Source organism: Sander lucioperca, chromosome 17, assembly GCF_008315115.2.
Source record: "Sander lucioperca isolate FBNREF2018 chromosome 17, SLUC_FBN_1.2, whole genome shotgun sequence".
Taxonomy (NCBI): domain Eukaryota; kingdom Metazoa; phylum Chordata; class Actinopteri; order Perciformes; family Percidae; genus Sander; species Sander lucioperca.
In genome coordinates, this window is record NC_050189.1 from 2,570,264 (window position 1) to 2,594,248 (window position 23,985).

Sequence of the window (23,985 nt, forward strand, 5' to 3'; positions counted from 1 at the left end):
TGCCTTTAAAAGACACAACTTGCAAACAAGTGTGTGAGCTCTTCCAATCAACCATTACACAGTGGACAACAAAATACTAAATACAGCACTCAGTGCAATCAGTGCACCATTGCTTGTCACTGTAACCTATTACTGTACGTAGCTTTCATGCCAGTGACATTTGTTATCAAATCTGCCTTTTTGCAAAGAATTGGACCCAGAATCAGAAATGCTTTGATGCTAATTGTATTGATTCCATTGATCCTTATTTTCAAACTGTGGCTGAAAACTGAAATACTGTAAATATTACACAAAATACATGTAAACCAAAATAAAATATATTAGAGTATAAGAAATTAAGAAAATAAAAATAAAATCTCTTACAGTAAAGTATAAACATCTATTACTGTAGAGTATAAGAAATAGCCACTATTGATACTCAGTCTCTTCTGTCTTGATGATGGGGCCACATGGCCATGATTGATTACGTGATCAATAACAGTTGCCCGAATTTCATCAGAAACCTGAGCCCTTCCAACAATACCTCCTCTTCCTCGGACTCCTCTTCCTCGGACCCCTCTACCTCTTCCTCTCACTCTCATCTGCCTTTGACCTCTTCCATCCATGTTGGCAAAGAACACAGACGCTGCACCTTTAAGGCCTGCAAACTGATTGCTAGTTGAAGATTTGTGTGAAGGAGTGTCCAACAGGTGCTTCAGTGATTTCATACTGATGTAGGTAGTTTCTAATAGTTAGGAACAGATGGTTTCTGTTTGGTTACCATAGCTAAAACAATGGAGTCTGGACTGCTTGAATGACATCCATGTTAACTGTTCTGCAGAAGGGTGGGGAAAATGTGTCAATCCAATGAGAAAGGGTTAACACATTTGCAAGAGGTGTCTTCTGCTCTGCTGAGACAGTGATGATGAAAACTAAGTGGATCCCAGTTTCTTTAAGCAGGTCAAAGCAATCAAGAAAAACTGTAAAACAAGCAGTTACAGAACACACAATGTGAATCATAATGCTGACAGTGTCATATGATGTAAATGTATATTATCCTATTGTCTTATGACAGTATTTGACTTTTTCTTCATGTGTGTGTGTGTGTGTCTTTTTTTGATGTGTCCCCCCTTCTCTTTCTGCTGCTGTGACTGCTGTGCTGCAGTCGGTAGGTTTTTCTAGCCTGGGCTCTCTCCTTCTCCAGGACCTCAGTGTCATCCAGAATCTCCAGGCCTGGGATCTGACTGATGACATACTGTCTGAGGAGGCAAAGGCAATCAACAAAAGATCAACAAAATCTGAGAGGCTTGATTTAAACAAGTGCATGTAAATGTTTTCTGTTGAGTGCTAGAATTAGAAGTTTGAAAAATGAGCCCACTGGACACTGCTTCTACAGAGTGCAACTCCAGAACAAAGTGGGAACGTGACATGTATGGAAGCAAATAAGAGACATACTGTAGTACTTAAGTATTTGAATTTTAATACCCACTGAATACCTAATATTGACATATTTTACTTTGAAAACCATTTATCTGAATTTATTTGTTCTGAATTTGCCTCTTTGAAACAAAAAGTTGGAACACTGAGCTTTATTTGAAATTTTTCAAATTACATTTTTTAGATCTGAATTTGACCAGTCAAATTTGAGCAAACTGAATCAAAACATTTTTTCGGACACTTGAATTTTTGGATCTAAATTTATGACCATTAAAAAAATATTCTAATTCAGCTCTCGGAATTGCAGATCAAGAAAATTCATATTTCAATTTCAAACACGTGAATACAGAACTAATACATTAAGATACATGGTTTTAAATGTAAAAATATTTAAATATTAAGTATTCATTGTTAAAATTCAAAAACGTACGTCCCTTATTTGCTTACATAATATGGGTGTGCACATTTCCACAACACAATGAAACGCTATCAGATTACATTACGCAAGTTTTACAAATAAAGACAATACACATTGCCAATATTACAGGATGCATATTGATGAAGATTATTCTGCTGGTATCGTTGTGACAGGGCCGTATAGCACAAAATTGTGGACCCTATGCACTAGCATCCTCTATAGGCCCTCCCCGCATCCAAGACTATTCATTCTAGTATCTTTTGGGCCCCCTTCTTGCATGAGGGCTCTATATACTCAGTCCCCTTTTCCTCTTCAGTCCGACACCCCTGGACTATGACGTGGAAGGCACAATATGCACTTGCACCTGAAGATTTGTGAGGGCTAATATATTTGAAAATCTTTCATGTATTACACATCAAGTTAGTAGTTGTAACAATTAGTTTGTTTACTTTGAATAAAAATGTACACTACACATTCTAAAATGATAGGCCACATTGCCACACTACTTTGCCTGTCAGCCAGCTGGATTATGCCAATGAACTGGAACTGAACTGTTGCCATTTTCTCATCGTATCAGTTAACTGATGAATTCTCTTCACAATATTCTTTACCCTTATAGCTGATATATTTTGAGCATTTAGCTCACTTTCATCACATTTAGAGCATCTTTCTCACATTTAAGACAAACAATTTGTGTAAAACAACATCTTATACACAAATGTCAACAATATGAGTTGAATGTTAAATCCAAATAGTAAATCTAAATGTTAAATACAAATATAAATGTTAAATTTTATGCTAAATGTTGCAGTGCCCCCGCCCACACCACTGACCGTGGATCAGTCATGGGATTAGCATGTTGTTTTAAACTAAATTCTGTCTAAATGTGAAAAAAATGATCTAAATGTGAGGAAAGTGAGCTAAATAATCAAAATATATCAGCTATAAATTTGTATCTGAATTTTTACATTTGGCGCCCCATAGTATTCTGTTAATTTTGTATTTGTTGTTGTTTGGCTTCCTTAAAGTATGGATGCAATGACAGACTGATTGTCCATAAATAGTAAATACATTGCTATTAGTCAGACCCCTTTTCTCAGACACGACAAGTCTAATTTTGACAAAACACAGGACGTTCTGGTACCATGTTCTTGCACTGATTAACCAGATGGGGGCGCCATAGTGTAAATGTCAGACTTTGAGAGTCCGTACATGCTGCACCAGTGGTCTGGGTTTGATGGATCTTTGACACAAAATATTTCAGCTTTAAAATGTTGATATATTGAAAGTCCCTCCAGGTAGCTAAACCCCCAAATTCCTAGAAAAATTATAGCCATGGCCCTGTTTATAGGCCTAGTTATTGCAGAGAGACTTCAAAGCCAAGTGATAAGCTGTACAATTATTTTTTATAAACAAAGAATATTCAGTGTGTATAGAGGGATTCTTGATTTTGGTTCTATAGTTAGTGACCACATCTCCAAAACTGAGCAGGTACTGAAAAGGACCTCGATGCTCACCTGTAGTCTTTGTACTGTGTCAGACTTCCTCCGTTGAAATAGCTAGGTGCTGCCTCGTTGTTCATCATACTGAGAATCCTACATTAGAAAGGAATGTAGAAGCATAAAGCAGGAAGGAATGAAAATCATGCTTTTTTTTTTTGCATTAATATAATAACAATCCCAGGCTCACTTTATGTTTGGGAACTTCCGTCTGATTTCTTCCACAAACACAGGCAGGTTGTTGATCTTGTTCTTGTTGATGCACACTGTGGTGACACTCGGCATGTAGGGGAACTTGATGTGAGATGTGTAGTTGTTGCAGTCCAGGATCAGAGTGCTGAGCTTCTCCAGCTGACCCAGCAGAGCCGGGTTCCAATAAGGACTGAATGAAGGACAACACACTAATCTCAAACTGCGCAGGTTTGTCAGTCTCTATGGATGGATATTTTAATATACATCATAATGTATGTTTCTGTGATTGTAAGAATATTTACCTCCAACAGGAGGTTGTGTCCTATAATATGTTGTTACAAAAGATATATAGTAAATAAAAAGAGGGGTATAAACTATGACTTCATGGAGGTGTTTCCGCACACACCCAGGAACACCCTGAATAGATTACTAATATTTTCAGGAAATAATATACTTTGTTTCTTCCACAAACACTAGCTTTGTCAGTTTCTTCCTACATGATGAGATTTAATATGTGTGTCTTTAGCCATACTAGCAGTGTGGCTTTAGGTATGGCAACGTAGGTCTGTCAGTTGGTCCATAATTTTGGTCCAGACTGAAATATCTTAACAATACTTGTAAGGATTTCTATAACATTTTGACCGTAATGTAACTGCAGAAAGATTGTCAGCATCAGCATTTTATGTCACATGCAGCAATAGGATGTCATGGTCCCATAATACGCAGTGTCGTGCAGTTTGAAATCCAGCAAAGAATGTAAATGGACTGTATTTATATAGCGCTTTTCTAGTCTTAACGACTACTCAAAGTGCTTTAACATAGTACAGGAGCCATTCACACACAATACACTGTGGCCGAGGCTGCCATACAAGGTGCCACCTGCTCATCTGATAAACTCACGCACGTTTACACTCCGATGGCGCAGCATCGGGAGCAATTCAGGGGTTCAGTGTCTTGCCCAAGGACACTTCAACATGGGACTGCAGGGCCGGGGATCGAATCACCAACCTTTCCATTGGTAGACGACCGCCCAACCAACTGAGCCACAGCCGCCAAGTTCACTGGTTATTAGTCAGCTAGCAGATGACACCACTTTATTCTTAAAGAACACAGCACAGATTCCAGCAGTACTAAATGACCAACACATCCTCATAACTTAACATTATTATAGGTTGATTTTCCAAAGACCATTCTACTTACTGCCACACCGTGGCGGTTTAATCATGTGGCGTTCTATTTAAACACGTAGTAAATGTTGTGAAACAGAACTAGTTAAGTTTAGGCAACAAAAATACTTTGGGTTAGTGTACTACTAATGTACTACTAACTGCTAAAATGAGGACGTAACATATTTTAATTTGGCACTCCTATACATTGTCACCTCACTTGCTCTTGCGATATTTACTACAGCCATGAGAGGTCAAGAAATGTAGTTGTGGGTTGCAATGAGCTTCTTCCACAATCAACCCATACAGTTGTTTTCTGAGTGGGGACGGGCAGAAATAACGTCTCTCTGTTTTCAAAAGCTTATGTTTTAGATTTAAAGGTGCAGTAAGAGATGCTGTGCGAAGATTGTTTATATTTCAACTCAATTGCCAAAAAAAATACATCCCCCCCTTCAAATCTCCGCCCCCCCCCCAGATTCATGGACACTCATTGCCATAGCGACCACTTCGGTTAGTGTCTCTGCTGACTAAATGAAATATGGCAGAGTTGATATTAGCTCATGTTAGGTTGTGGATTAGCAAACTGTAGCTACTGCTGTAAAGCCAACCAGTTGGGAGCAGCCATCACAAACAATAGCAAACGGACGAGGTCAAACTGACCTGTTGAAAACAGCAGGGGCGTTTCTAGGACTTGAGGAGGTTCGGGGCTTAGCCTGGACCCATTTAAATAAACTGAATGCAATGCAAAACAGCAATTGGCTTGCCCAGCTTGTTAATCGCCGGTGTATGTTCATTTTAGCTACCCAGTTTGTAGATGTTAGTTACTACTAACATTTGGCCTAATCATAACTGGCCTGGCAACCCAAAGGCCAAGGTGTTTTTTTCCAGATCTGTGTGGCAAGTTATGATGCGGGGGGTCTGGCTTTTTCTGAATCAATTTATGCTGAAAATATCTTTATGTAAAGGGAAACGTAGGGGACAATTCAAAAATAAAAACATAATGGAATATTTTGCAGTCAGGCTCTCAGGCTTTCTGTATTGCTTTCAACTCCACAGCACTGTGGAGGAAGGTCTGGCAAATCGAGACTAAGATGGCTCTGATCAATGCATGGTCTATCTCCTCAATGACCTGTTATGAAAGCATGGAGCTTTTATTTCTGGCTGAAACATGGCAGCAGAATATGGATCTATCTCACCTGATGGGGCTTTGTCCGACAGATTGCTCTTTTATCAGTGCACCCCGGATAACAGGAGTGGTAGTGGACTTGCTGTTTTTTGTTTACATGTCAGCTGGTAAGCACTGAACCTTATTCGTCCTTTGAATTGCAAGTATGCTAAGTTGGGTGGCTGAATCCTATTTATTGTATTTTAATTCACCGACGACCAGGCCCAATAGGCTGCTGTTTATCTGATTTTGCAGACATTTTATCAACTTTTATAAAGCTGGACAATGTTCTAATGGTTGGGGATTTTAATCCTCATATAGATGACACTATTTGCACATCTGCCACTGATTTCCTCAATCTTACTGAGTCCTTTAATTTAAGGCAACACGTATCTGGCTCTACACATGTGGGTGGGGCACACACTTGTTTTTACACATGGTATAGATATTGGATCTGTTGGCTCTAAGGATTTATACATCAGTGAATTCATTTTAAAATGTTGCTGCTCACTTATAGAGCCCTACATGCCCAGGCTCCACAGTACATCATGGACCTTTTGCACCCCTACATCACGTGCTGAGCTCTCAGGTCCTCTGCTCAGGGTTTTCTAAGTATACCTCAGATGCGTTTTAAAGGACAATTCCAGTGCAAAACGAACCTAGGGGTTATTAACAGATGTGTACCCACTCTGTCTCTCTCTGGGACATGTTTTCATGCTAATCGAATGTCTTTGTAGCTTGAAAGACGCTAGCGCGGACCGCTAATTAGCTTACAATGCTAGTATTCGGGGCACAGGGAAAGTAAAAACAAATCACTATTTCTACCACTAAAAAGGCTCAAAATATCACCACACTTAAACGGTAGCATAATGAGGGTCCCTAAATGTTAACCGAAGCATTGAGAACGTTGTAAGTGTACAGAAAAGGATTGTTATTGGTTATTAAGAAAAGGATACTCATTCAGCAGATTGTAACTCAGATCCAGCACCTCCAGTGTGTCTGTCTGGGTTAGAATGGCTTCATTGGGGATTTCGGTCAGGCCCTGGTGAGCAAAAGAAAGCCACTGGAAGCTGGGTTGACTGTGTTGGCCCGAGGTATGATGATCCATGACAAAAAACTTCTTCTTCTTTAGTTCCTCTCCACTTGTATTAACGGAGATTAGGAGAGGAGTCAGATGATTATGTCATGATCAAACCTTGAATAAACGACAAAACAATAAATGGTTAAAAGACTCGAATGACGAGTCTGACGATGAGTCAGAAAGTAATGTTTGTGTTTTTGAGCTCATTCTCAGTACAGACAAATGACACATTTAATTCTATAGCCTTCCATTGTATAAGACATTTCCAGTTTGCCCACAAAGGGTGAACACAACATTATGAACACCTACTCAGTGTAATGCAGTCCTATACAATAACACAGCAAAAAAAATTAAGCCACAAATGTTCTCACTTAAGCCATGTATGTGTTAAAGACAAATGGGAGGATTGGGATTTTACAACCAATGCCCACATTATACGATCTGGAGAAAATAACACTGAGAACTTCTGAGAAATACTGCTATAGTGTTGATACAACAGGTTCAGTACTTTTTCCTTTCTGTCTTCAATTTGTAACAAATACGTCACAGTGACATTATGAAGTGACTGCTGAAACGTGGGCTTTCTTAATTAAAATGAATATTTCAACATTTTAGTAAAAATACTTTCTTTCTAAAAGTGAGAGAAGAAAATGTATATCAATCTCTACAGAGCTGGAATCAGGACATGGCTAGCCTAGCTTAGCATAAAGGCATAAGCCTTGCTCATCACAAACACTAGGGACAGAACGTGTTGACCTCCAAAACTGCAGCCACAGGGTATGTTATGTCACCTGCAAGCCCTCTTAATTCTAAAACGTGTTATGATTTAGTAACCCTAACCTCAGCGAATGGAGTAAACGCTGAGAGAGACTAATATTAAGGTTAAGATTATTCAAAATAGTGCTGCTCTCTGATTACATTATTTTAGTCAGTTTTTTTGATAGCCCATGCCTGCAGATGTGACACTGTGAAGTAAGTAAGCAGCTACCGGTGCACTTAACATGTTACCTACCAGCGACGTTCTCCATTCCTTTAAACACTGGTGGTGAATTGTCAAAGTGTGACGGTCTCAAAACTTTCACAACTTTTCTCCTGATTATCTGGTGTTCCAAATGCTACCATCATCAGTTTTGTGTAGACCATTGTTCATCATTTACAGTAGTAAATGAACTCAACCATAACAACATGCTGGCACTCATCTTAAACTGTTCATAGAGTTCAGGTTGTCCTGCTACTTTGTGAAAGACACAAATATGATTCTTGATGCAGCATACCCATATGCAATAACTATGACACAACAACAATATCTATTCAGTTATAGCTGGACTTACCGAGCTGAAGAGGATCGGTGTCTGTGTTCAGTGCATGCAAACCTTTGAGAACTGCTTACAGCTCATATAAAAGGCCCTCTTTCATACCTCGGCTGTAGATCACATGATGGGGATAATCACGTTGCTGCTGAACCTTGTGGTTCACAGGACCCACTGGACCACATGTAAATAACATTGATAGCGTGTTGAATTCTCAAAAAGGGGAAAACAACAACACCCGCTAGAACAGTGAAGAAACGTCAACATTCAGTCTTTATTTACTGTAACCAATGACAGGATTGCTGATCATAGACAACGGCATATTATTGGATTAAGAAATAACACTACCTCTATAATATGGGCTTATTTTGGAGTTTGTGTTCCCAAAGACACATATGCTCTATTACAGGACACATGTCAGATGAAAGTGTGCAGGAGTTCTTACAAACACTGATTTTATTATTCTTGTAAATACCATAAGAATTCCACAAATTTTAAATTAGATCTTTTCAAATGGAATTCAACACATTCTATAAATGAAAAAACAATAAATGAACTGGTTGTACAACATGTAAGATATTAATATTTGAGCTTAATTTACACAAATAGACTATGATATCATCTTGAAATTTATTTAGATGTTTTTTTTTTTCATTTACAGTGCCAAATATACATGTCTATGAATGGAAATAATGAGGTTTGACAACATATTTGATGAAATGAAGAGCTAAAGCGTCATTCTAATCTTTATAGAAACATGTTGAAACAAAGACTTTTAAAGTGAATGAATAATTAACCAAGTGGAAGCAGATGTTCTGTCCCTGGCCGGATTAGCCGGGGACCCCCAGCAAAGATTTGCTGTTGGGGCCCCATTGCCCCGCCCCCTAACACTACTGCTTTCTGTGCATTGTGTGAGTGCCCCTTCACCCCAAATTCCCATCAAGAACAGTACACACATCAGACTACACATGGCAGTACTCCTCTGCTGAAATACTGTGTGTAAATTTGTTTGGGGTAAACTGATGAAACAAAAATTAATTTAGAAATATGTCAAATGTAAGCACTATATGAATCTAAATAATAAAAGCCTTAACCACAAACCAATTTACACACAGTGAGTCTGGAGCTGTCTGAAAATATACTAAATACATTTAAAACAAATCTCTTGTATGCTTTACATATATAACATGGTTAATGGTTAATAGGTACAGCTAATCTACTAAATCTGTTTGTTATTGTTCCTACATATCCTGCAACAGTCCAAATCTAGAATAAATGCAGTGTAAACAATGTCTGTAAATGTAGCAAGTTACTTTTTAGACACTAATTCTTGCTCATTATAAATGATATGAACAGTTCCAGCAAAGTTCCCTTTGATCCTTATTGGAAAGTTTTTTCCTTTTTTTTTCCGGCATTGCAGTTTAAATTTCCTGAGGATCAGTCCATCCTCCTTCTGAAACAACACAGTGGCTCATGGCTGTGATGCTGTGTACACTATTCAATTCAACTTCATATTGAACACACAAAGAGATGACCTCTACCCGTCTTGCAGTCCCTGATTTGCCACTTTGCCCTTCTCCACACCAGGACGCACTTCTTGCTTCCCTTCATTTTGGACCGAGGGGGCGTCTTTCTCCAGTTAGTGTAGCTGACCGGCTCACCACCTGCCCACTCCCAGCGTCCTTTGCCATCCCTGTCATTCAGCCCTTAAACAGTAGGAGAAAGATTAGTCAGTTGGAGTATAAAATTGTACTCTACAATGTAAAACACAAAAACAGAATGGTGTTGCAACAAATGTTTTAAAGATACCCACCTATCCAAAATGGTTTTCTTCCGCTGAAGTCCCACAGCCAGTCCATGTCGACTTTAGAGAAAACGCTTGCTAGAGTCCCTTTATATCTGAAATCAAAAGGACAAGAGGGGGAAAGTTGTCTATTCTGAAGGTATAACACAGTGCATGTAATTCAAATTATATACACTCACCTAAAGGATTATTAGGAACACCTGTTAAATTTCACGTTCATGAAATTATCTAATCAACCAATCACAGGGCAGCTGTTTCAATGCATGTAGGGGTGTGGTCCAGGTCAAGACAATCTCCTGAACTCCAAACTGAATGTCAGAATGGGAAAGAAAGGTGATCTAAGCAACTTTGAGCGTGGTATGGTTGTTGGTGCCAGACGGGCTGGTCTGAGTATTTCACAATCTGCTCAGTTACTGGGATTTTCAACAACCATTTCTAGGGATTACAAAGAATGGTCTGAAAAAGGAAAAACATCCAGTATGCTGCAGTCCTGGGGGCGAAAATGCCTTGTTGATGCTAGAGGCTTTAGGCCCCTTAGTACCAATTGAGCATCGTTTAAATGCCACAGCCTACCTGAGCATTGTTCTGACCATGTCCATCCCTTTATGACCACCATGTACCATCCTCTGATGGCTACTTCCAGCAGGATAATGCACCATGTCACAAAGCTCGAATCATTTCAAATTGGTTTCTTGAACATGACAATGAGTTCATGAGAACATCTTTGGGATGTGGTGGAACGGGAGCTTCATGCCCTGGATGTGCATCCCACAAATCTCCATCAACTGCAAGATGCTATCTTATCAATATGGGCCAACATTTCTAAAGAATGCTTCCAGCCCCTTGTTGAATCAATGCCACGAAGAATTAAGGCAGTTCTGAATGTGAAAGGGGGTCAAACACGGTATTAGTATGGTGTTCCTAATAATCCTTTAGGTGAGTGTAGTTGTTATGCATGACATACAACTAATCCGAAGCATGTATGTCCATGCTTTCTACATCAATTTCTCGGTTTATCCTTGAACACACAGCTCCATGGTAAACTGTACCTCTCCCTGCAGGCCCTGTTAGCTGTGCTCCATGTGGCCTTGTGCTCAGTGCTGAGGGTGTAACAGTGGCCACCATGAAAGGTCCAGCCCTGAGGACACATTTGGGCCTTCACCATCTGTGACTCAGAAAGAAATAGGCAGATATGTTGATTTGTAGGTGAACATTAAAGCTATAGTGCGTAGTTTCTGCCGCCCCCATGAGGATTCTAAGTAATGACAACAAAACTGTCGGCGTGTCCACATGATACAAGCCTTCCATGACCGCGCATCTTCTGAACATAGTCATACTGAGAAATCCAGAGAGAGAGTTGTGTGGAGCTGATAGTCTTAATTAGCTTGGTAGCAACTCATTTGGCAATGGCTTGAATGTAACGGACACTCATTAATATCAAAAAGTTACGCACTAAAGCTTTAATGATTTCAATGATTTTAGAGGTCTATCAACGTTTTGTCAAGCAAAGAGACTTATTCACTCAAAGTATCTTCTACAAACATTCCATATATGCTGATTTTCAGTAGTGCCGTACATGCAGATGAACAGCACCAGTACCCGGAGGTCTGCGTTTACCCACCGGTAAATCTCCGCTGGATGACTCCCTTCAGAAGAGTTGAAAATTTGTGACTTTTCGTCTTTAGCCTTAAGCTTAGTGCAGTGCCATAAACAACATTGTCTTGGTCACGTTACCCTCCCCAGCTCCACCCTCCTGTCCAAAAATCATAAGGTCTGGTTTAAAACAAACAACAAGTTGGCGACGGCCAAATTGCCAAACTCGTGGTTTCAAAACGGCAGTCCACAAACCAAATATAAATAAATAAAAAAAACGCAAAAAATATTGCGTAGGTCAGACATCTTTCTCCCAGAGATGCAAAGAGGCTAGTACATGCTTATAACAAGTAGGTTCCTTCGTTGTCAAACTATAATACCTGATCAGTTGGTGCCCAGGGTTTCCAGGAGACACCGTTGCAGTGAAAGAGCTGATTGGTAGTCTGGTTGAAATGCAGGAGTCCCATCAGTTCTGGCACACAGGGCTTGGGTATGGAGTTATCAGCTGTAGCCTATGGGTCATACAAATCCACAGGAAAGTTAATTTAGTGTTGCATTAACTGGAATGCAAAACACTGTAAATAAGACATAGAAAGTTTGGAACGAGCGTGAGACATTTGAGGCAAAGTGCTGAATGTTCATAGATAGTAAAGTGTCCCACAGTGATAAAGATGCATTTATAGATACACACATCAATACGAACACAACCCACACATTCTGATCCTGAACTACGTTGTGGGATCAAATATCCTTTTATTCACATCAACTAGGCCAGACTGTCCTCACCCAAAAAAATGGCCATATAGTTTGATTGTGAACAGCTTATAACGGTCCATATTTACGTTTCTTGTTAGGCGGCGACCTCTAGAGGCCGTGGTAATTTATTTTGGGAGCAAACAATGTAGTAATGTGACAAAGTATAAGAGTGCTAAACTCTGTTTAGGGAGGGTGGATGGGTAAAACACAGAACTTTCACTCAGGAGACTGAAGTTTGTGTCCCGAGTGAAACCAAAAGTCAACGTCACTTATTTAAATTAACCAACTTTGTTACCGACCTAAGTTTGTGACATAGTTACATTCGTGGCATATTTATGTCCGTGAATCAACATAGTTAAGTTGGTGAAGTAGTTACAAACATAGAATCTTCACCCAGGAGACCATTGTTCAAGTCAACGGTCACTTTTTTAAGTTAACTGACTTTGTTACAGACAAAGTCAGTTAACTGTGATGCAGTTACGCTCGTGAAATAGTCACGTCCGTGAATCTATGTTGTTTTGTCCGTGACATAGTTATGTTATTGACATAGTTACAGCCATGACTTATTTTAAGCCAATATACATAAATAGCTGCCTCACTACATCCAGAAAGAGTGACAAAGAATTAGCACAAAAATGGTGACAAGAGCATGGATGAGATTCAAGCAATTGTACAGAGTGACAGAGGCAATAACTCTTAAATCAACATGTTAATGTTTCTAGCAATCTCTTTGTGAACTGAAAATGTTGTTGGTGGGAAGGGTCGTGGTTGGTAAGGGCAAAACATAAGAATCCAGCCCTTTCAACCATGAACATATTATCAAGCTAAAGGAATGATACAAAATGGCAATTAGTCAACTATCAAGCAACTCCACGAGACATTCTGGTAAAAGAGAGTTACTCTTTGCTGACTGAACATTACACACATTTTCCAAGAATCAGACGAGAACCAGCAACATTTGTACTCACGCGTCCTTTATTCTGTGCAGGTTTTTGAGGTTTTGAGATCTTTTTTTGAGGACCTGACTTTGGCTTAGTAAGCACAGTTGACACCTGCTGCTGTGCTCCCCTGCTGACCACACGGATGTTTGCCTTTCTGTCCTTCCTCAATGCGGAAGTGTCGTCCTGTACTTGCATTTGCATGATGCCATGATACTGGAATTAAAGAGACAACAGAAATATAGACAGTTCTGACTTTTAAAAGCTTGGATCAGTTAGTATCAGCGGCTGCTGCTTACCGTGTAAACGATGTCGGTCCCGTTGTGAAAAACTGATGAAGGTGCAATCTGAAAGATGAAACAGTTACAGTTTATTTTAAACTGCTCGTTTAAAGCCACAGCAAAAAAGGAAAATGTCAACCTTGATGAAGTCAAATCCAGCGCTGATCTCTTAGAACAGGTACTTACAGACTTTGGGTTGTCCATAACTTTGAGTTTCTTTTTTGGGATATCTGCTCCAGGCCTGGAGATGCTGTCTCCACGGGTCCAGATTACAGATTCAGTCCCGAGGGGCAGTTTCTCTAGTTGAATGGATCCGTGCTGGGGGTATGTGTCTGAACGAATCTCTTTTCCACCAAGAACAGGGGCCTCCCGATCCTGGTTCAGCCTGTGCTGTCCTGTGGTGTTTTAAGTTTCAGTCATGTTTGTGTCTTTGGGCAAATATCAACTCCCTGACTTTTAGACTTAATTAAACTATGACTTGTTACAACAAAACTATACTGTGGTGGTATGGGTATACAGGACATTGCATACAGTCAAATCCCTTTAAATCCGTAGGCATGTAAAAAGGGATAATGGGAAATGATGCAACTTTGCAAAGTGTCTCATAAGATCTTAAAACTATACAGCTTTTACCTCTTGCTGAGTCCTTGATTGTGACTCGAGCCTTGTTGTTGCTGCCGATCACTGTGCCTTGAGGGGAGACCAGCAGCACTTCAAACATCTCCTCAGCCTCCTCCAGGTGATCCTGAACGATCTCACTTCTCCAGCTTCTCTTTGACACTCCTACATAGACAGAAACATCACAATCGTTTACAAGAGTTGGTGCAGGTCTCATTTAGTGCAACTTTTTCTGTTTTGTAGCTTTAATTTTGCACTATTGTTAATAGAAGTGAATTATGGTTGTTTTAGTTGTAGTAACACAATAGTCAGGTTTGTTACACTTTTACGTGCATTTTTACAATGAGACTTTTCTTAAAGTTGAGAAGGAGGAGACAACACACCATTTAGTATTGCACTTAGTGCTGGCTCATGGGGAAAATTGTTTGGTCTCTGTAAATTATAGAATGTGGTCTAGACCTACTGGAAAGTGTCCTGAGATAACCTTTGTTATGATTTGAAATCAAATTGAACTACTATTTAGTTGAGTGACTTATCTTATCACAAGGTCCACTTACAGTCTTTTTGACAAAGCTTTTAGCTTTAAACATCCTGTGGCCTTCATCAGTGGATGGAGTTTGCTCAGTTTTCACTTGAGTGTGAAATTTTGAATACATAATACCTCTGCCTCTGTTCAAAGATTGTCTCTGGCACGGGCGTAGGAAGCATTGAAATGTGGGAAAATCTTAATGCGGGGTCCTGGGCGTCCTTTCCTGTATTCTGTTGCCTTTTTAAAGGTGGTTTGATACTTTCAGTGGTGAAATGTAACTAAGTGCATCTACTCAAGTACTGTACTTAAGTACAAATTTGAGGTACTTGTACTTTACTCTTGTTATCCCTCAACCCAGGAATGCATGGTGGATGAGGATTGTGGTGACCTGAAATACTGCCTGTATGAGATCGAAATCCCATGCATACCAACGGATATGGTGGGGATTCAGTCTGTGTTGTTTTTTGTAGTTATTCTTTAGTTAAAGCTGGACTGATCAATATTTTATTTTGACAATAGATCAAATTGCTATGTTTAATATGTCACTTGTAGTGACAAAGGTGACAAACGTTCTGGACCAATTTAAAAAAAAAGAAATTTTCATTAGTCACTTAGGTTGCTTTCACACCTACCTCGTTTGGTCCGTTTAAAACGAAAACTATATCCATGGCAACTAAGCAAACTCCCTCCACGGATGACAGCCACAAGATGTGGCTGAAAACGGATAAAGATCAAGGTTAAGAATTACCCTTAAAGCTAAAGAAAAAGTTTAAATTGAAAGCAGCAGAGGCTGCAATTTCCAGAGTTTTAGTTGCTAGTATGAGTCAAGCACTAAAAGCACTGGATCTTAAACACTTCCCATAATTTCCCAAACTCAATAGTGTCTTTTGATAGACTCTGCCTGAGAAATGCCCACATCTTCAAGCTCCACGCCCCATGATTGTAACAAAGGCTTTCTGTTCAAATGTTGTCGTCTCCAAGCCTAAAATACTGATGACATCATCAGGGCAAGCATCTCAGATTTGACATGGCATTCTACAGGCAGAGTAGTACTAACCATTATGAGTAAAGGTTACAAGGGTGTATAGCTGTATATACCCCTTCTCTTCTCTGCTTCTCTTCTTAGTCGTCAGATTCATCTACCAACCTTTATAGAACTGGCTCAGGTTTGCCTTGGACCAGCTCTTAATTATGCTGTTATAGTTTTAGACTGCCAGGGGACTTCCTTCCTTTGACACACTGAGCTCCTCTCTCTTTCCATCTGTGTGCATCCATGTCCCAGAAATGCTTGTTACTAACTTAGCTCTGGGGAGCTTATTCCCCGGAGTCCTTATGTTTTTTTCGCCCAGCAGTTTTCCTTGGATTAAGATGTCACCTTAATCACGGTTGCAGCTGTTGCCGTGGTCCTGCTCTATGCCCTGCTACACCCTGCTACGCTCTGCAGTGCCCTGCTACGTCCTGCTATGCCCTGCTACGTCCTGCTATGCCCTGCTACGTCCTGCTATGCCCTGCTATGTCCTGCTACACCCTATAATGCCCTGCAGTGCCCTGCTAAACCATGAACTACTACAACTACTATTGTGACTATTATCGCCACTGTTCATCACACCCCCAACCGGCACCATCAGATACCGCCTACCAAGAGCCTAGGTCTGTCCGAGGTTTCTCCCTGTCTTGAAATGACTCTTGTTATGATTTGATTCTATAAATAAAATTTAATTTAATTTAATTTAATTTAATTAAATTAAACCAAACTTTATTTTGTAACCGCCTGGTGAAAACCTTTTATGTCCAAAACTATTGCTTTTCAGGAAATGAAAAAGGGCTAATTTGAAGACATAATATTGAGCTATATTGATTTGACCATGTCAGATGAAATCACCTCATCACTGTTTAAATATCTGTAAAGCCCACAGTCACTCATAAAGAATGTCCAATAGCAAAAATTGGCAAATTTAAAAAAGCATAATGCAAAAATGCTTTCTGTATCAGGAACATATTAGGACATACCTGGATCAAACTGAATGAGGGAAGAAGGGCTTATGAGGAAATCTTTTCCAGCTGTTGCAGTCACCTCCTTTACCTGCGATAAAGAAACATGACACAAAAACTCTAAAGGTCCTAAAATCTGTGGAAAAAAAGGCATCATGACTGAGTTAAATGTACTTATGTAGTGAGTTGAGAGCAGTTCCCCAGTTTGAATAACAAATGACTTTCAGACCTTGACAGTGATGTATGAAGACTCTGCCAGGTTTCCTTTTCGGATGATGTCCAGCGAGACAGTTCCCTGCTCCTCACACACAGAGTACTCAGACTGAGACAGCTCCACTGAGGACCAGCTGAATTCAAGTCTGCAAGGCAAGGTTAAGCACAGTGAAGACTTAACTGTAAATTCAAGATGTCATAAAAATCAGTGTGACATGTTTTGTTTTTTTTTACATGTGAGAGGGCCCGGTGTTCCCTAAAGGATCAGACACTGTGAACTCCAGGCTGTCTGAGAGGGACTCCCTGTCTGAGTTGATGATGTAGGCAATAGTTCTCTTGTTCAGCTCTATCTGAGAGAAGCGTTGTGGTACAAAACCACCTGCAAGAGCAAAAACAAAGACTGTTTTTTTCATTCTACAAAGTAAGCTAAGCTATGATTAAGATGGAAATAAATTGTATTTCCCAACCTGTAGTAATGTTTTCTAGGTAACCAAAGTAGGGCTGGCGAACAATGCAGAATATCAGCTCTTCTTCTCTGCTATCACTGTCTTGGGCCTTCAGCTCAAGAGATGAGACGAAGATCCCGCATCGTCCATCACCGAGAAGCTCTACTTTCCAAAGAGGAAGTAGCTTCACTACCTCAGGGCACGACTTATCCAAAGGCTTGATCTGAAAGTATATGTTTTGTTAAGAAAATAGAGATGGTTTAACATGAACATCATGCTGTATTGAAGAAGACTTAATAAACTCATTATGAAAATGAGGTTATAAATCAAGTTATAAGTAGGGTCACTTTCTTAAAGACTTCTATAGAAACTGACTTCTTTTTGGAGCCAGCGGAGCCGCCCCCTCCTGGAAATGATATAATGCAGGTTTAAGGCACTTCAGCATTGGCTTCACTTTTCAGGCCCGAGCAAAGGTGCTGTAAGTAAGAAAAGAGCTCCCCCACTTAACGACCCTGGCCTTACGTCGTGGCTGGTGTAATCCCATCGCAAGATGGTCTCAAGTTACTATTTAAAATGGGTACAATCTTATTTCATTACTTACTTCGCTCAGCCCCTCCTTACCCCGCTCTTTCTCTCTGTTTCTCTATAGCTAGCTATATTCTTATAGTCATGGTCTATCAGCTGTGATCAACTGAGGCTGCTGGAGAGTTGTGGTACAACCACAAAGCCTCTACACTCTTTATCACCTACCTGAATAGTGAAGAACACAGGTTCAGTATGCAACTGCCCGTCCAGCAGGAAACCCCGTTTGGTGCTGTCAGAGGCAGTAAAGGCAAATCGGTCGATCTGCGACGGCCCCCCGTCATGTTTATATGTTACCTCCATCTCCTGGATGTCTCTCTGGGTGAAGTTTGAGCCAGTAGTTAGTGTTCCACCACCTAAAAGCAGCCTGCCATACTGTGGAGGCTGGAGGAGGACAAAGGTCAGGGCGCTGGGTGGAGTGTCAGGGTCAGACATGACCAGGCAGTCAGGACCCAGGATCATGGAGGAGCCTTGTGGAACGGAGAGGCCTTTGTTGGAGGACAGAGATGGCAGGAAGCGATCCACCATTTCCACTGCAATCTCAAAGCTTCCATTTCGGCTGGTTTTACCATTACTCACAACAAACCTGCCAAAACATACAACAGACAGACTGTCTGAACATATGTGATCACTGTAAGGAATCAATTCAAAGAAAAGTTATGAAAGTTAAGAATGATGTCTTAAAATCATGTAACCGACATGAGAACAAAGGTGGCAAAAAGCTGTTTTTGGGTTAGAGAGAACTCAATTATTTTTATCTTGTGGCATTATGTTTGCATATACTGAGAATGATCCAAAGTGCGAGACTTTACATTTAAGCAAGGGCTTGTGAGTTACAGTATTTGGTTAGAGATGTTTCAGTTAAGGTTTGCATTTGTGTGGTTCAGGGGCCCATTTTACAAAAACAATCTGCAAGCAGTGCAGTCAAATTTGCAAGTCCTACAGGGGGCAAGGATGCCATTTGTTTTAATTAGTAAAATATGTAAAAAAGTGGAAATTATCTCACTTGCAAATCACAGTTTACATGTTGCAAATGTGGTGAAACAGACCCCTAGTTCTTGTTAGTCATGTGTTTTAATCATATTTGCCCCAGTGGTCTCTTCCCATAAGGTTTGGGCATTACTTGTTTTCAAGGTTAAACCTCAAGTTACTGGTTTGTGGTCTGAGGGGGGTTGCAGATGCGAACAAGCAAGAAAGACAGCAAACACTTTTGTCATGTTGATGTGAGTGTGCACAACCCACACAACTGATCTCAGAGCAGATACTGATTACAAGATTATTCCAAAGTGAAGAGACGGGTGAACTGGAGCAAATGAAAACATGCAAACTGTTCCTGTTGCTTTCTGATCACATGCTGTTCAGTTCCCATCTCTCACTCGTCTACAGGGAGCTCCACCTACAAGCACATCTTGTTTTAGGTTACGATAAAATCTGAAATGTTTGAAACCTATCATCGCGTCTGGGACAGCTTATGACGAGACCTTTTGGACTAGACAACTCATGATGACGGGCACGAGCGTGGATTGTGTGACAATTTAAGGGCAACCATTTAGAAACCTTAAACATTAAATAAGGTCAAATTGACCCCAAGGATAACACAAGGGTTTAGTTCCTGAACTGCAAAGGCGTATATGCTAATGGTAGTTCAGCCAAGCTAGAATTGTGTCAACATTATGCAAGGGGCGACCGGTGTCCAATCTGAGCATTCTGTTGCACGACTAAAACAACTTTTGAACGTACACGTTCCATAAAACAAGTTCCTTCCCGAGGCTATTTTGCAGTGGCACCGTGGCACTGCCCAGTGCTTAGCGCTGCCTATAACGATTGTGATTGGTTTAAAGAAATGCCAATAAACCAGAGCCCGTTTTTCTCCCATCCATCCGTTGTGTGGACTAGCCAGACCCTCCTCAGCAGCGCTGTGGAGAAAGGTCTGGCAAAGCGAGACTATGGCAATCTTAGTCTGGCTCAACGGTTGACATCGCTGGAATAAAGCCTAACATCCCGATGTCCCTCCTTTCTTGCTATCTCCGCTATCAGGGCTTAGCGCCTCCCAGGACAGTTGTGATTGGTTTAAAAAAATACAAACAAGCCAGAGCATTTTTCCCCCTATCTAAGAATAGATAGTGGTGCAGCCAGACCATACTGCAGCGCCTACTTGGCTGAAGTTTTATTTACATAATAAGGTTAATGTAAATACTGTACCATGTAGTTAGCATAGGCTCCACTTCTGAACCACACATTCTTACACCTAAACATCAAATCTGTGATTTATACATAAATAAATCCAACAATGGGAATTCATAATTTCAAGTTGTACAATGGTTTCTAGACTCACTGAAAGGTTTCTGTGGGTGTGATGGCTCGGTTGTCATGCACGTAAGCCACAAGGTTGGCTGCTATGTCCATCTGGCTGAAGGTAGAGATGCCCACTCCGGGATGTTTGATGTACTCTATATGTCCGTGAGCAGGAGGGTTGGTGATGATATACAGAAGCTCCTCTGGTTTTTCAGTGCCATCGTTGGCTAACAGCACATCTGTGGTGAGAACCACACGATCTCCACGGCTGATGTTCGCTGGCTTCACAAAGATGGCAATATTTCCTGGAAATAATTAATTTATAATATATTTATATTTATAATATATTTATTTTGACAATATAATATTGTCAAAATAATTAAATTAACACTGGGACCCCATCAGTATGAACTGACACTGGGCCGAGGACAGGGAAATGATGTGGCCAGGCAGTCAATCATATCACAAGTAGACAATTTCATCCAAAGCTATATCTAATGAAAAATTTAAGAGTGAATTCCAGTACCTTTTTCTAGATCTTTGACAGAGATGTGGAAGTGCTGCAGTGGTGATTGATTCTTTCCATCAAACAAGTAGAAGACAAAGAAGTCATGTGTTTTAGCACCGTGCAGGCCTGTATGCACGTAGCGCAGAAGGTTCATGTCCACCATCTCCTGGGAGCAGTTTCTCCCCGCTGTCAGGGTCACCCAGTCCTGGCCTTCCTGAGACAGGAGCACAACACCTCCCAGTGTCATCCCATGTTTACAGTGACAACTGACACAAATATCATATAAATGTCCCCAGTAGATGATTGAGCCAGAAACATTCAATGTCCAAGCCAATTCCTAAGATCAACATCATTTTGACCATTCAAAACCAAAACAAATTGGTCTCCACCAACTCCTGAGAAAAATATCTGCCTTTTTACCTGCTAAATGTTTACCAGCTAATCTCTAACTGTGTCTGTCTGCTGTTTGCTGCTGAGTAGTGGCTTTGTCAAAGCTTTCAATCAATCAAAATGTATTTATATAGCACTTTACAGCAACCAGCAGGTATCCAAAGTGCTTTACATCAGGAATCAAGTATAAAACAACATATCATACAATAAAAAGAATGAAACATATAACACAGTAAAATCAGAAAAGGTTACAAAGAAACAGGAGAGTGAAATTGTCACACCACTACTACATATTAAAAGCCAGTCTATACAAATAGGTTTTGAGTTTGGCCCTAAAAAGAGCTACATCCATAATAGTGCGAATATCAGGGAGTAACTTGTTCCAGAGTCTCGGGGCAGCAACTGCAAAAGCCTGATCACCCCACCGTTTATACCTTGACCTTGGGACTTCTAAAACCAGCTGATTTGAAGACGCAAAGTTAAAATTTCAGACAAATACTCCGGGGCCAGGCCATTTAAGGCCTTGAAAACAAACAATAAGATCTTAAAGATGGATCTTAAAATATATTCTAAAATGCACAGGGAGCCAATGTAGGGTGTAGTGAACAGGAGTAATGTGTGCACGTCTAGATTATTACATTACATTACATGTCATTTAGCTGACGCTTTTATCCAAAGCGACTTACAATTAAGTGCGTTCAACCTTGAAGGTGCAAACTCTAGACAACAAGTAGTAAGTGCAAGTACATTAGCTCTAAATAGGTAATGCTACAAAGAGCCATATGAAAAGTGCAGAATCAAGAATGATACATATACACAATTTTTTTTTTCCTTCATTATCCGAGATGTATTTGTTAAAAAGTGAGCAGCAGCATTTTGAACAAGTTGAAGGCGTGAGATGGAGGTCTGATTCAGACCAACATAAAGAGCATTACAGTAATCCAGCCTTGAATTAATAAAGGCATGAATAGCCTTTTCTAGGTCGTGCCTGCTCAGGAAAGGCTTACATAGCTTTAGCCAGGAGACAAAGCTGGAAAAAGCTCATTCTAACAACATTACTGATCTGCTTGTCAAATTTCATGCTGCAAACAAAAGTAACCACCAAATTTCTTTTCAAAAAACAAAGTGTATGATGCCAGGGCTCCCAAACTCAAAGCTGGACCATTTTGCGTGCCTGAAGTACTGAAAATAATACACTCAGTTTTATCTTCGTTCTAATTAAGAAAGTTTTGTGAAAGCCACAACTTAATATCATTAATACAACTAAGCAGGGAGTTTAGTGCGACACTGTCATTTGCTTTCATAGGCAAATAAATTTGCAAATCATCTGCATTATTGAATGGTGAATGAAATTACAGGTTGTGCTTGCCTATAATAGCCTCTAAAGCAGGGGTCATCAACTACATTTTTCCAAGGGCCAGAATGTTTCGAAGCAGACACTCCGGGGGCCGGACTTACAAATAAAGAAAATAAAATGAATGTATACCTAATACGCCTATTCTTGTTTGAAATTTTCACTTTCTTACTGAATTAATGCTATATTTAATTTTTTTTTACATGTATTAGTGTGAGCAAACTCCTAAAAAACATGGAAACTCCATAATGATAACTAGCTCTTTAACTAGAAAAAGATCTCAGACTAGGAGGCAGTTCACTGAGTTGGTGAGATGGTTACAGTCTGTGATTAGGGAAACATGGTTGTAGTATGCAGCGTCCTGATTGGTGGAAAATGCTTGCAGAAAGAAATGGCTGCTGTCAGGTAATGGTGAATAGAGCTTAGATCGGCCCAAAAAATCAGGTATCTTAATCATAAGGTAATGGATAAAAAAAAGAAAATTGCTTGATCAAGGGTCCGGCCCAGGGATGTGGCGGAAAATAACGGCCCGAGCCTGACCCGAGGTCCGGTCGGGCTTCTTAAATTTATAAGAATTTGTCCAAATTTCAAGATTTCCAGCAAACTAAGATAAACAGTTAGACTACAAACAGACAGCTTTTGTTTTAGCTTGTTTGTAAAAATTCGCTATTTGCAGAGTAGAGCTGTGTTCGCTTAAAACAGCGCGGTGAACAAGAGTGGACTGAGCAGACAGAGCAGATTGAAATATCGCTTTCTACATGTTTATGCCTGTCTATACAGGTGAGTGCATTGATAAGTATTGACTTTTTACTCACAAAGGTTTTATTGTAGCCTACTTACAGTAACGAGACTAGCGTTGATCTGCCCCAGCGGGCATTGATTATCCTCTTTGTATCGTTCCCAGTCAGGAACTGCGTGTTTTAACGCACATACATCTCGGCTCAGCTATGTGTGTGGAGCGCAGGCATCACTGTACAGAAAATAGAGATGCAAATACAGGGGCTGGGTTTGTGCTCTACCTGTGTAATGTTACCTGCTGTAAATGCTTGAAATGCTAAATAACAGAAAGCATTTTTCCTCTTCACATTTTCTGAATTCATGATTATTCTGCGGGCCAGACTAAATGCTTTGGCAGGCCGGATGTGGCCCGCGGGCCGATAGTTGACATTGGCTGCTCCAAAGACAACATAATAAAGAAACAGAATGGGGCCAAGAATGGAACCCTGGGGTACCCCACTAGAGAGAGGAGCAGCTAACGAGGAGAGGTCACCAATCATGACAAGCTTTACAACTGAAAACAGCTGCCTGCTGCTGCAGGAAACAAGTTTGATGAGAGTAAAGTTTGTGGGCCTGAAAACCAAAACAATGAGCCAAAAAAAAACTAAAAGGCCATGCAGAGTTGAGGGGAATGCAGAGTTGGTAATAATTCTTTGTGGGTT

The 23,985-nt window shown here is 40.3% G+C and overlaps 2 protein-coding genes across 7 annotated transcripts in view; both read right to left on the reverse strand.

Moving 5' to 3' along the window:
• Positions 1-968: 968 nt before the first annotated feature.
• On the reverse strand, positions 969-8,434 carry LOC116060924 (leucine-rich repeat-containing protein 72). 2 transcript variants are annotated; one of them, XM_031314677.2, is made up of 5 exons: positions 8,269-8,434; positions 6,813-7,051; positions 3,524-3,706; positions 3,352-3,429; positions 969-1,238 (listed from the first exon to the last, which is right to left on the reverse strand). In XM_031314677.2, exons 2-5 carry the CDS (start codon positions 6,962-6,964, stop codon positions 1,070-1,072), a joined length of 582 nt encoding a protein of 193 aa, XP_031170537.1. In that variant the 5' UTR covers positions 6,965-7,051; positions 8,269-8,434; the 3' UTR covers positions 969-1,069. The 2 variants fall into 2 exon arrangements, with proteins under 2 accessions (XP_031170537.1, XP_035850169.1); XM_035994276.1 differs by having other exon boundaries at positions 3,524-3,715.
• A 1,265-nt stretch (positions 8,435-9,699) lies between these two features.
• Positions 9,700-23,985, reverse strand: part of frem1a (Fras1 related extracellular matrix 1a) — a 52,370-nt gene continuing 38,084 nt past the window's right edge. For 2 of the 5 annotated variants that reach the window (XM_031314671.2, XM_035994270.1), the window contains exons 23-37: positions 20,821-21,016; positions 20,335-20,599; positions 18,168-18,585; positions 17,439-17,640; positions 17,206-17,350; positions 16,988-17,117; positions 16,777-16,849; positions 14,253-14,402; positions 13,806-14,014; positions 13,638-13,685; positions 13,369-13,554; positions 12,025-12,156; positions 11,101-11,216; positions 10,061-10,146; positions 9,700-9,953 (exon numbers count right to left, since the gene is read on the reverse strand). In XM_031314671.2, the coding sequence (XP_031170531.2) occupies positions 9,757-9,953; positions 10,061-10,146; positions 11,101-11,216; positions 12,025-12,156; positions 13,369-13,554; positions 13,638-13,685; positions 13,806-14,014; positions 14,253-14,402; positions 16,777-16,849; positions 16,988-17,117; positions 17,206-17,350; positions 17,439-17,640; positions 18,168-18,585; positions 20,335-20,599; positions 20,821-21,016 (2,553 nt within the window). In that variant the 3' untranslated portion in view covers positions 9,700-9,756. Of the gene's footprint in view, positions 9,954-10,060; positions 10,147-11,100; positions 11,223-12,024; positions 12,157-13,368; positions 13,555-13,637; positions 13,686-13,805; positions 14,015-14,252; positions 14,403-16,776; positions 16,850-16,987; positions 17,118-17,205; positions 17,351-17,438; positions 17,641-18,167; positions 18,586-20,334; positions 20,600-20,820; positions 21,017-23,985 lie in introns of those variants that run through there. The other 3 variants (XM_035994269.1, XM_035994268.1, XM_035994271.1) reach the window with 2 other exon arrangements.

Excerpts from the sequence above, each read along its gene's own strand:
- LOC116060924 (XM_035994276.1), bottom strand. The coding sequence starts at position 6,964 with ATGGATCATCATACCTCGGGCCAACACAGTCAACCCAGCTTCCAGTGG. Across the intron at positions 3,716-6,812 it reads AGTTACAATCTGCTGAATGA|TCCTTATTGGAACCCGGCTC; the intron begins GTATCCTTTTCT and ends TCCTTCATTCAG. Across the intron at positions 3,430-3,523 it reads CGGAAGTTCCCAAACATAAA|GATTCTCAGTATGATGAACA; the intron begins GTGAGCCTGGGA and ends TTTCTAATGTAG.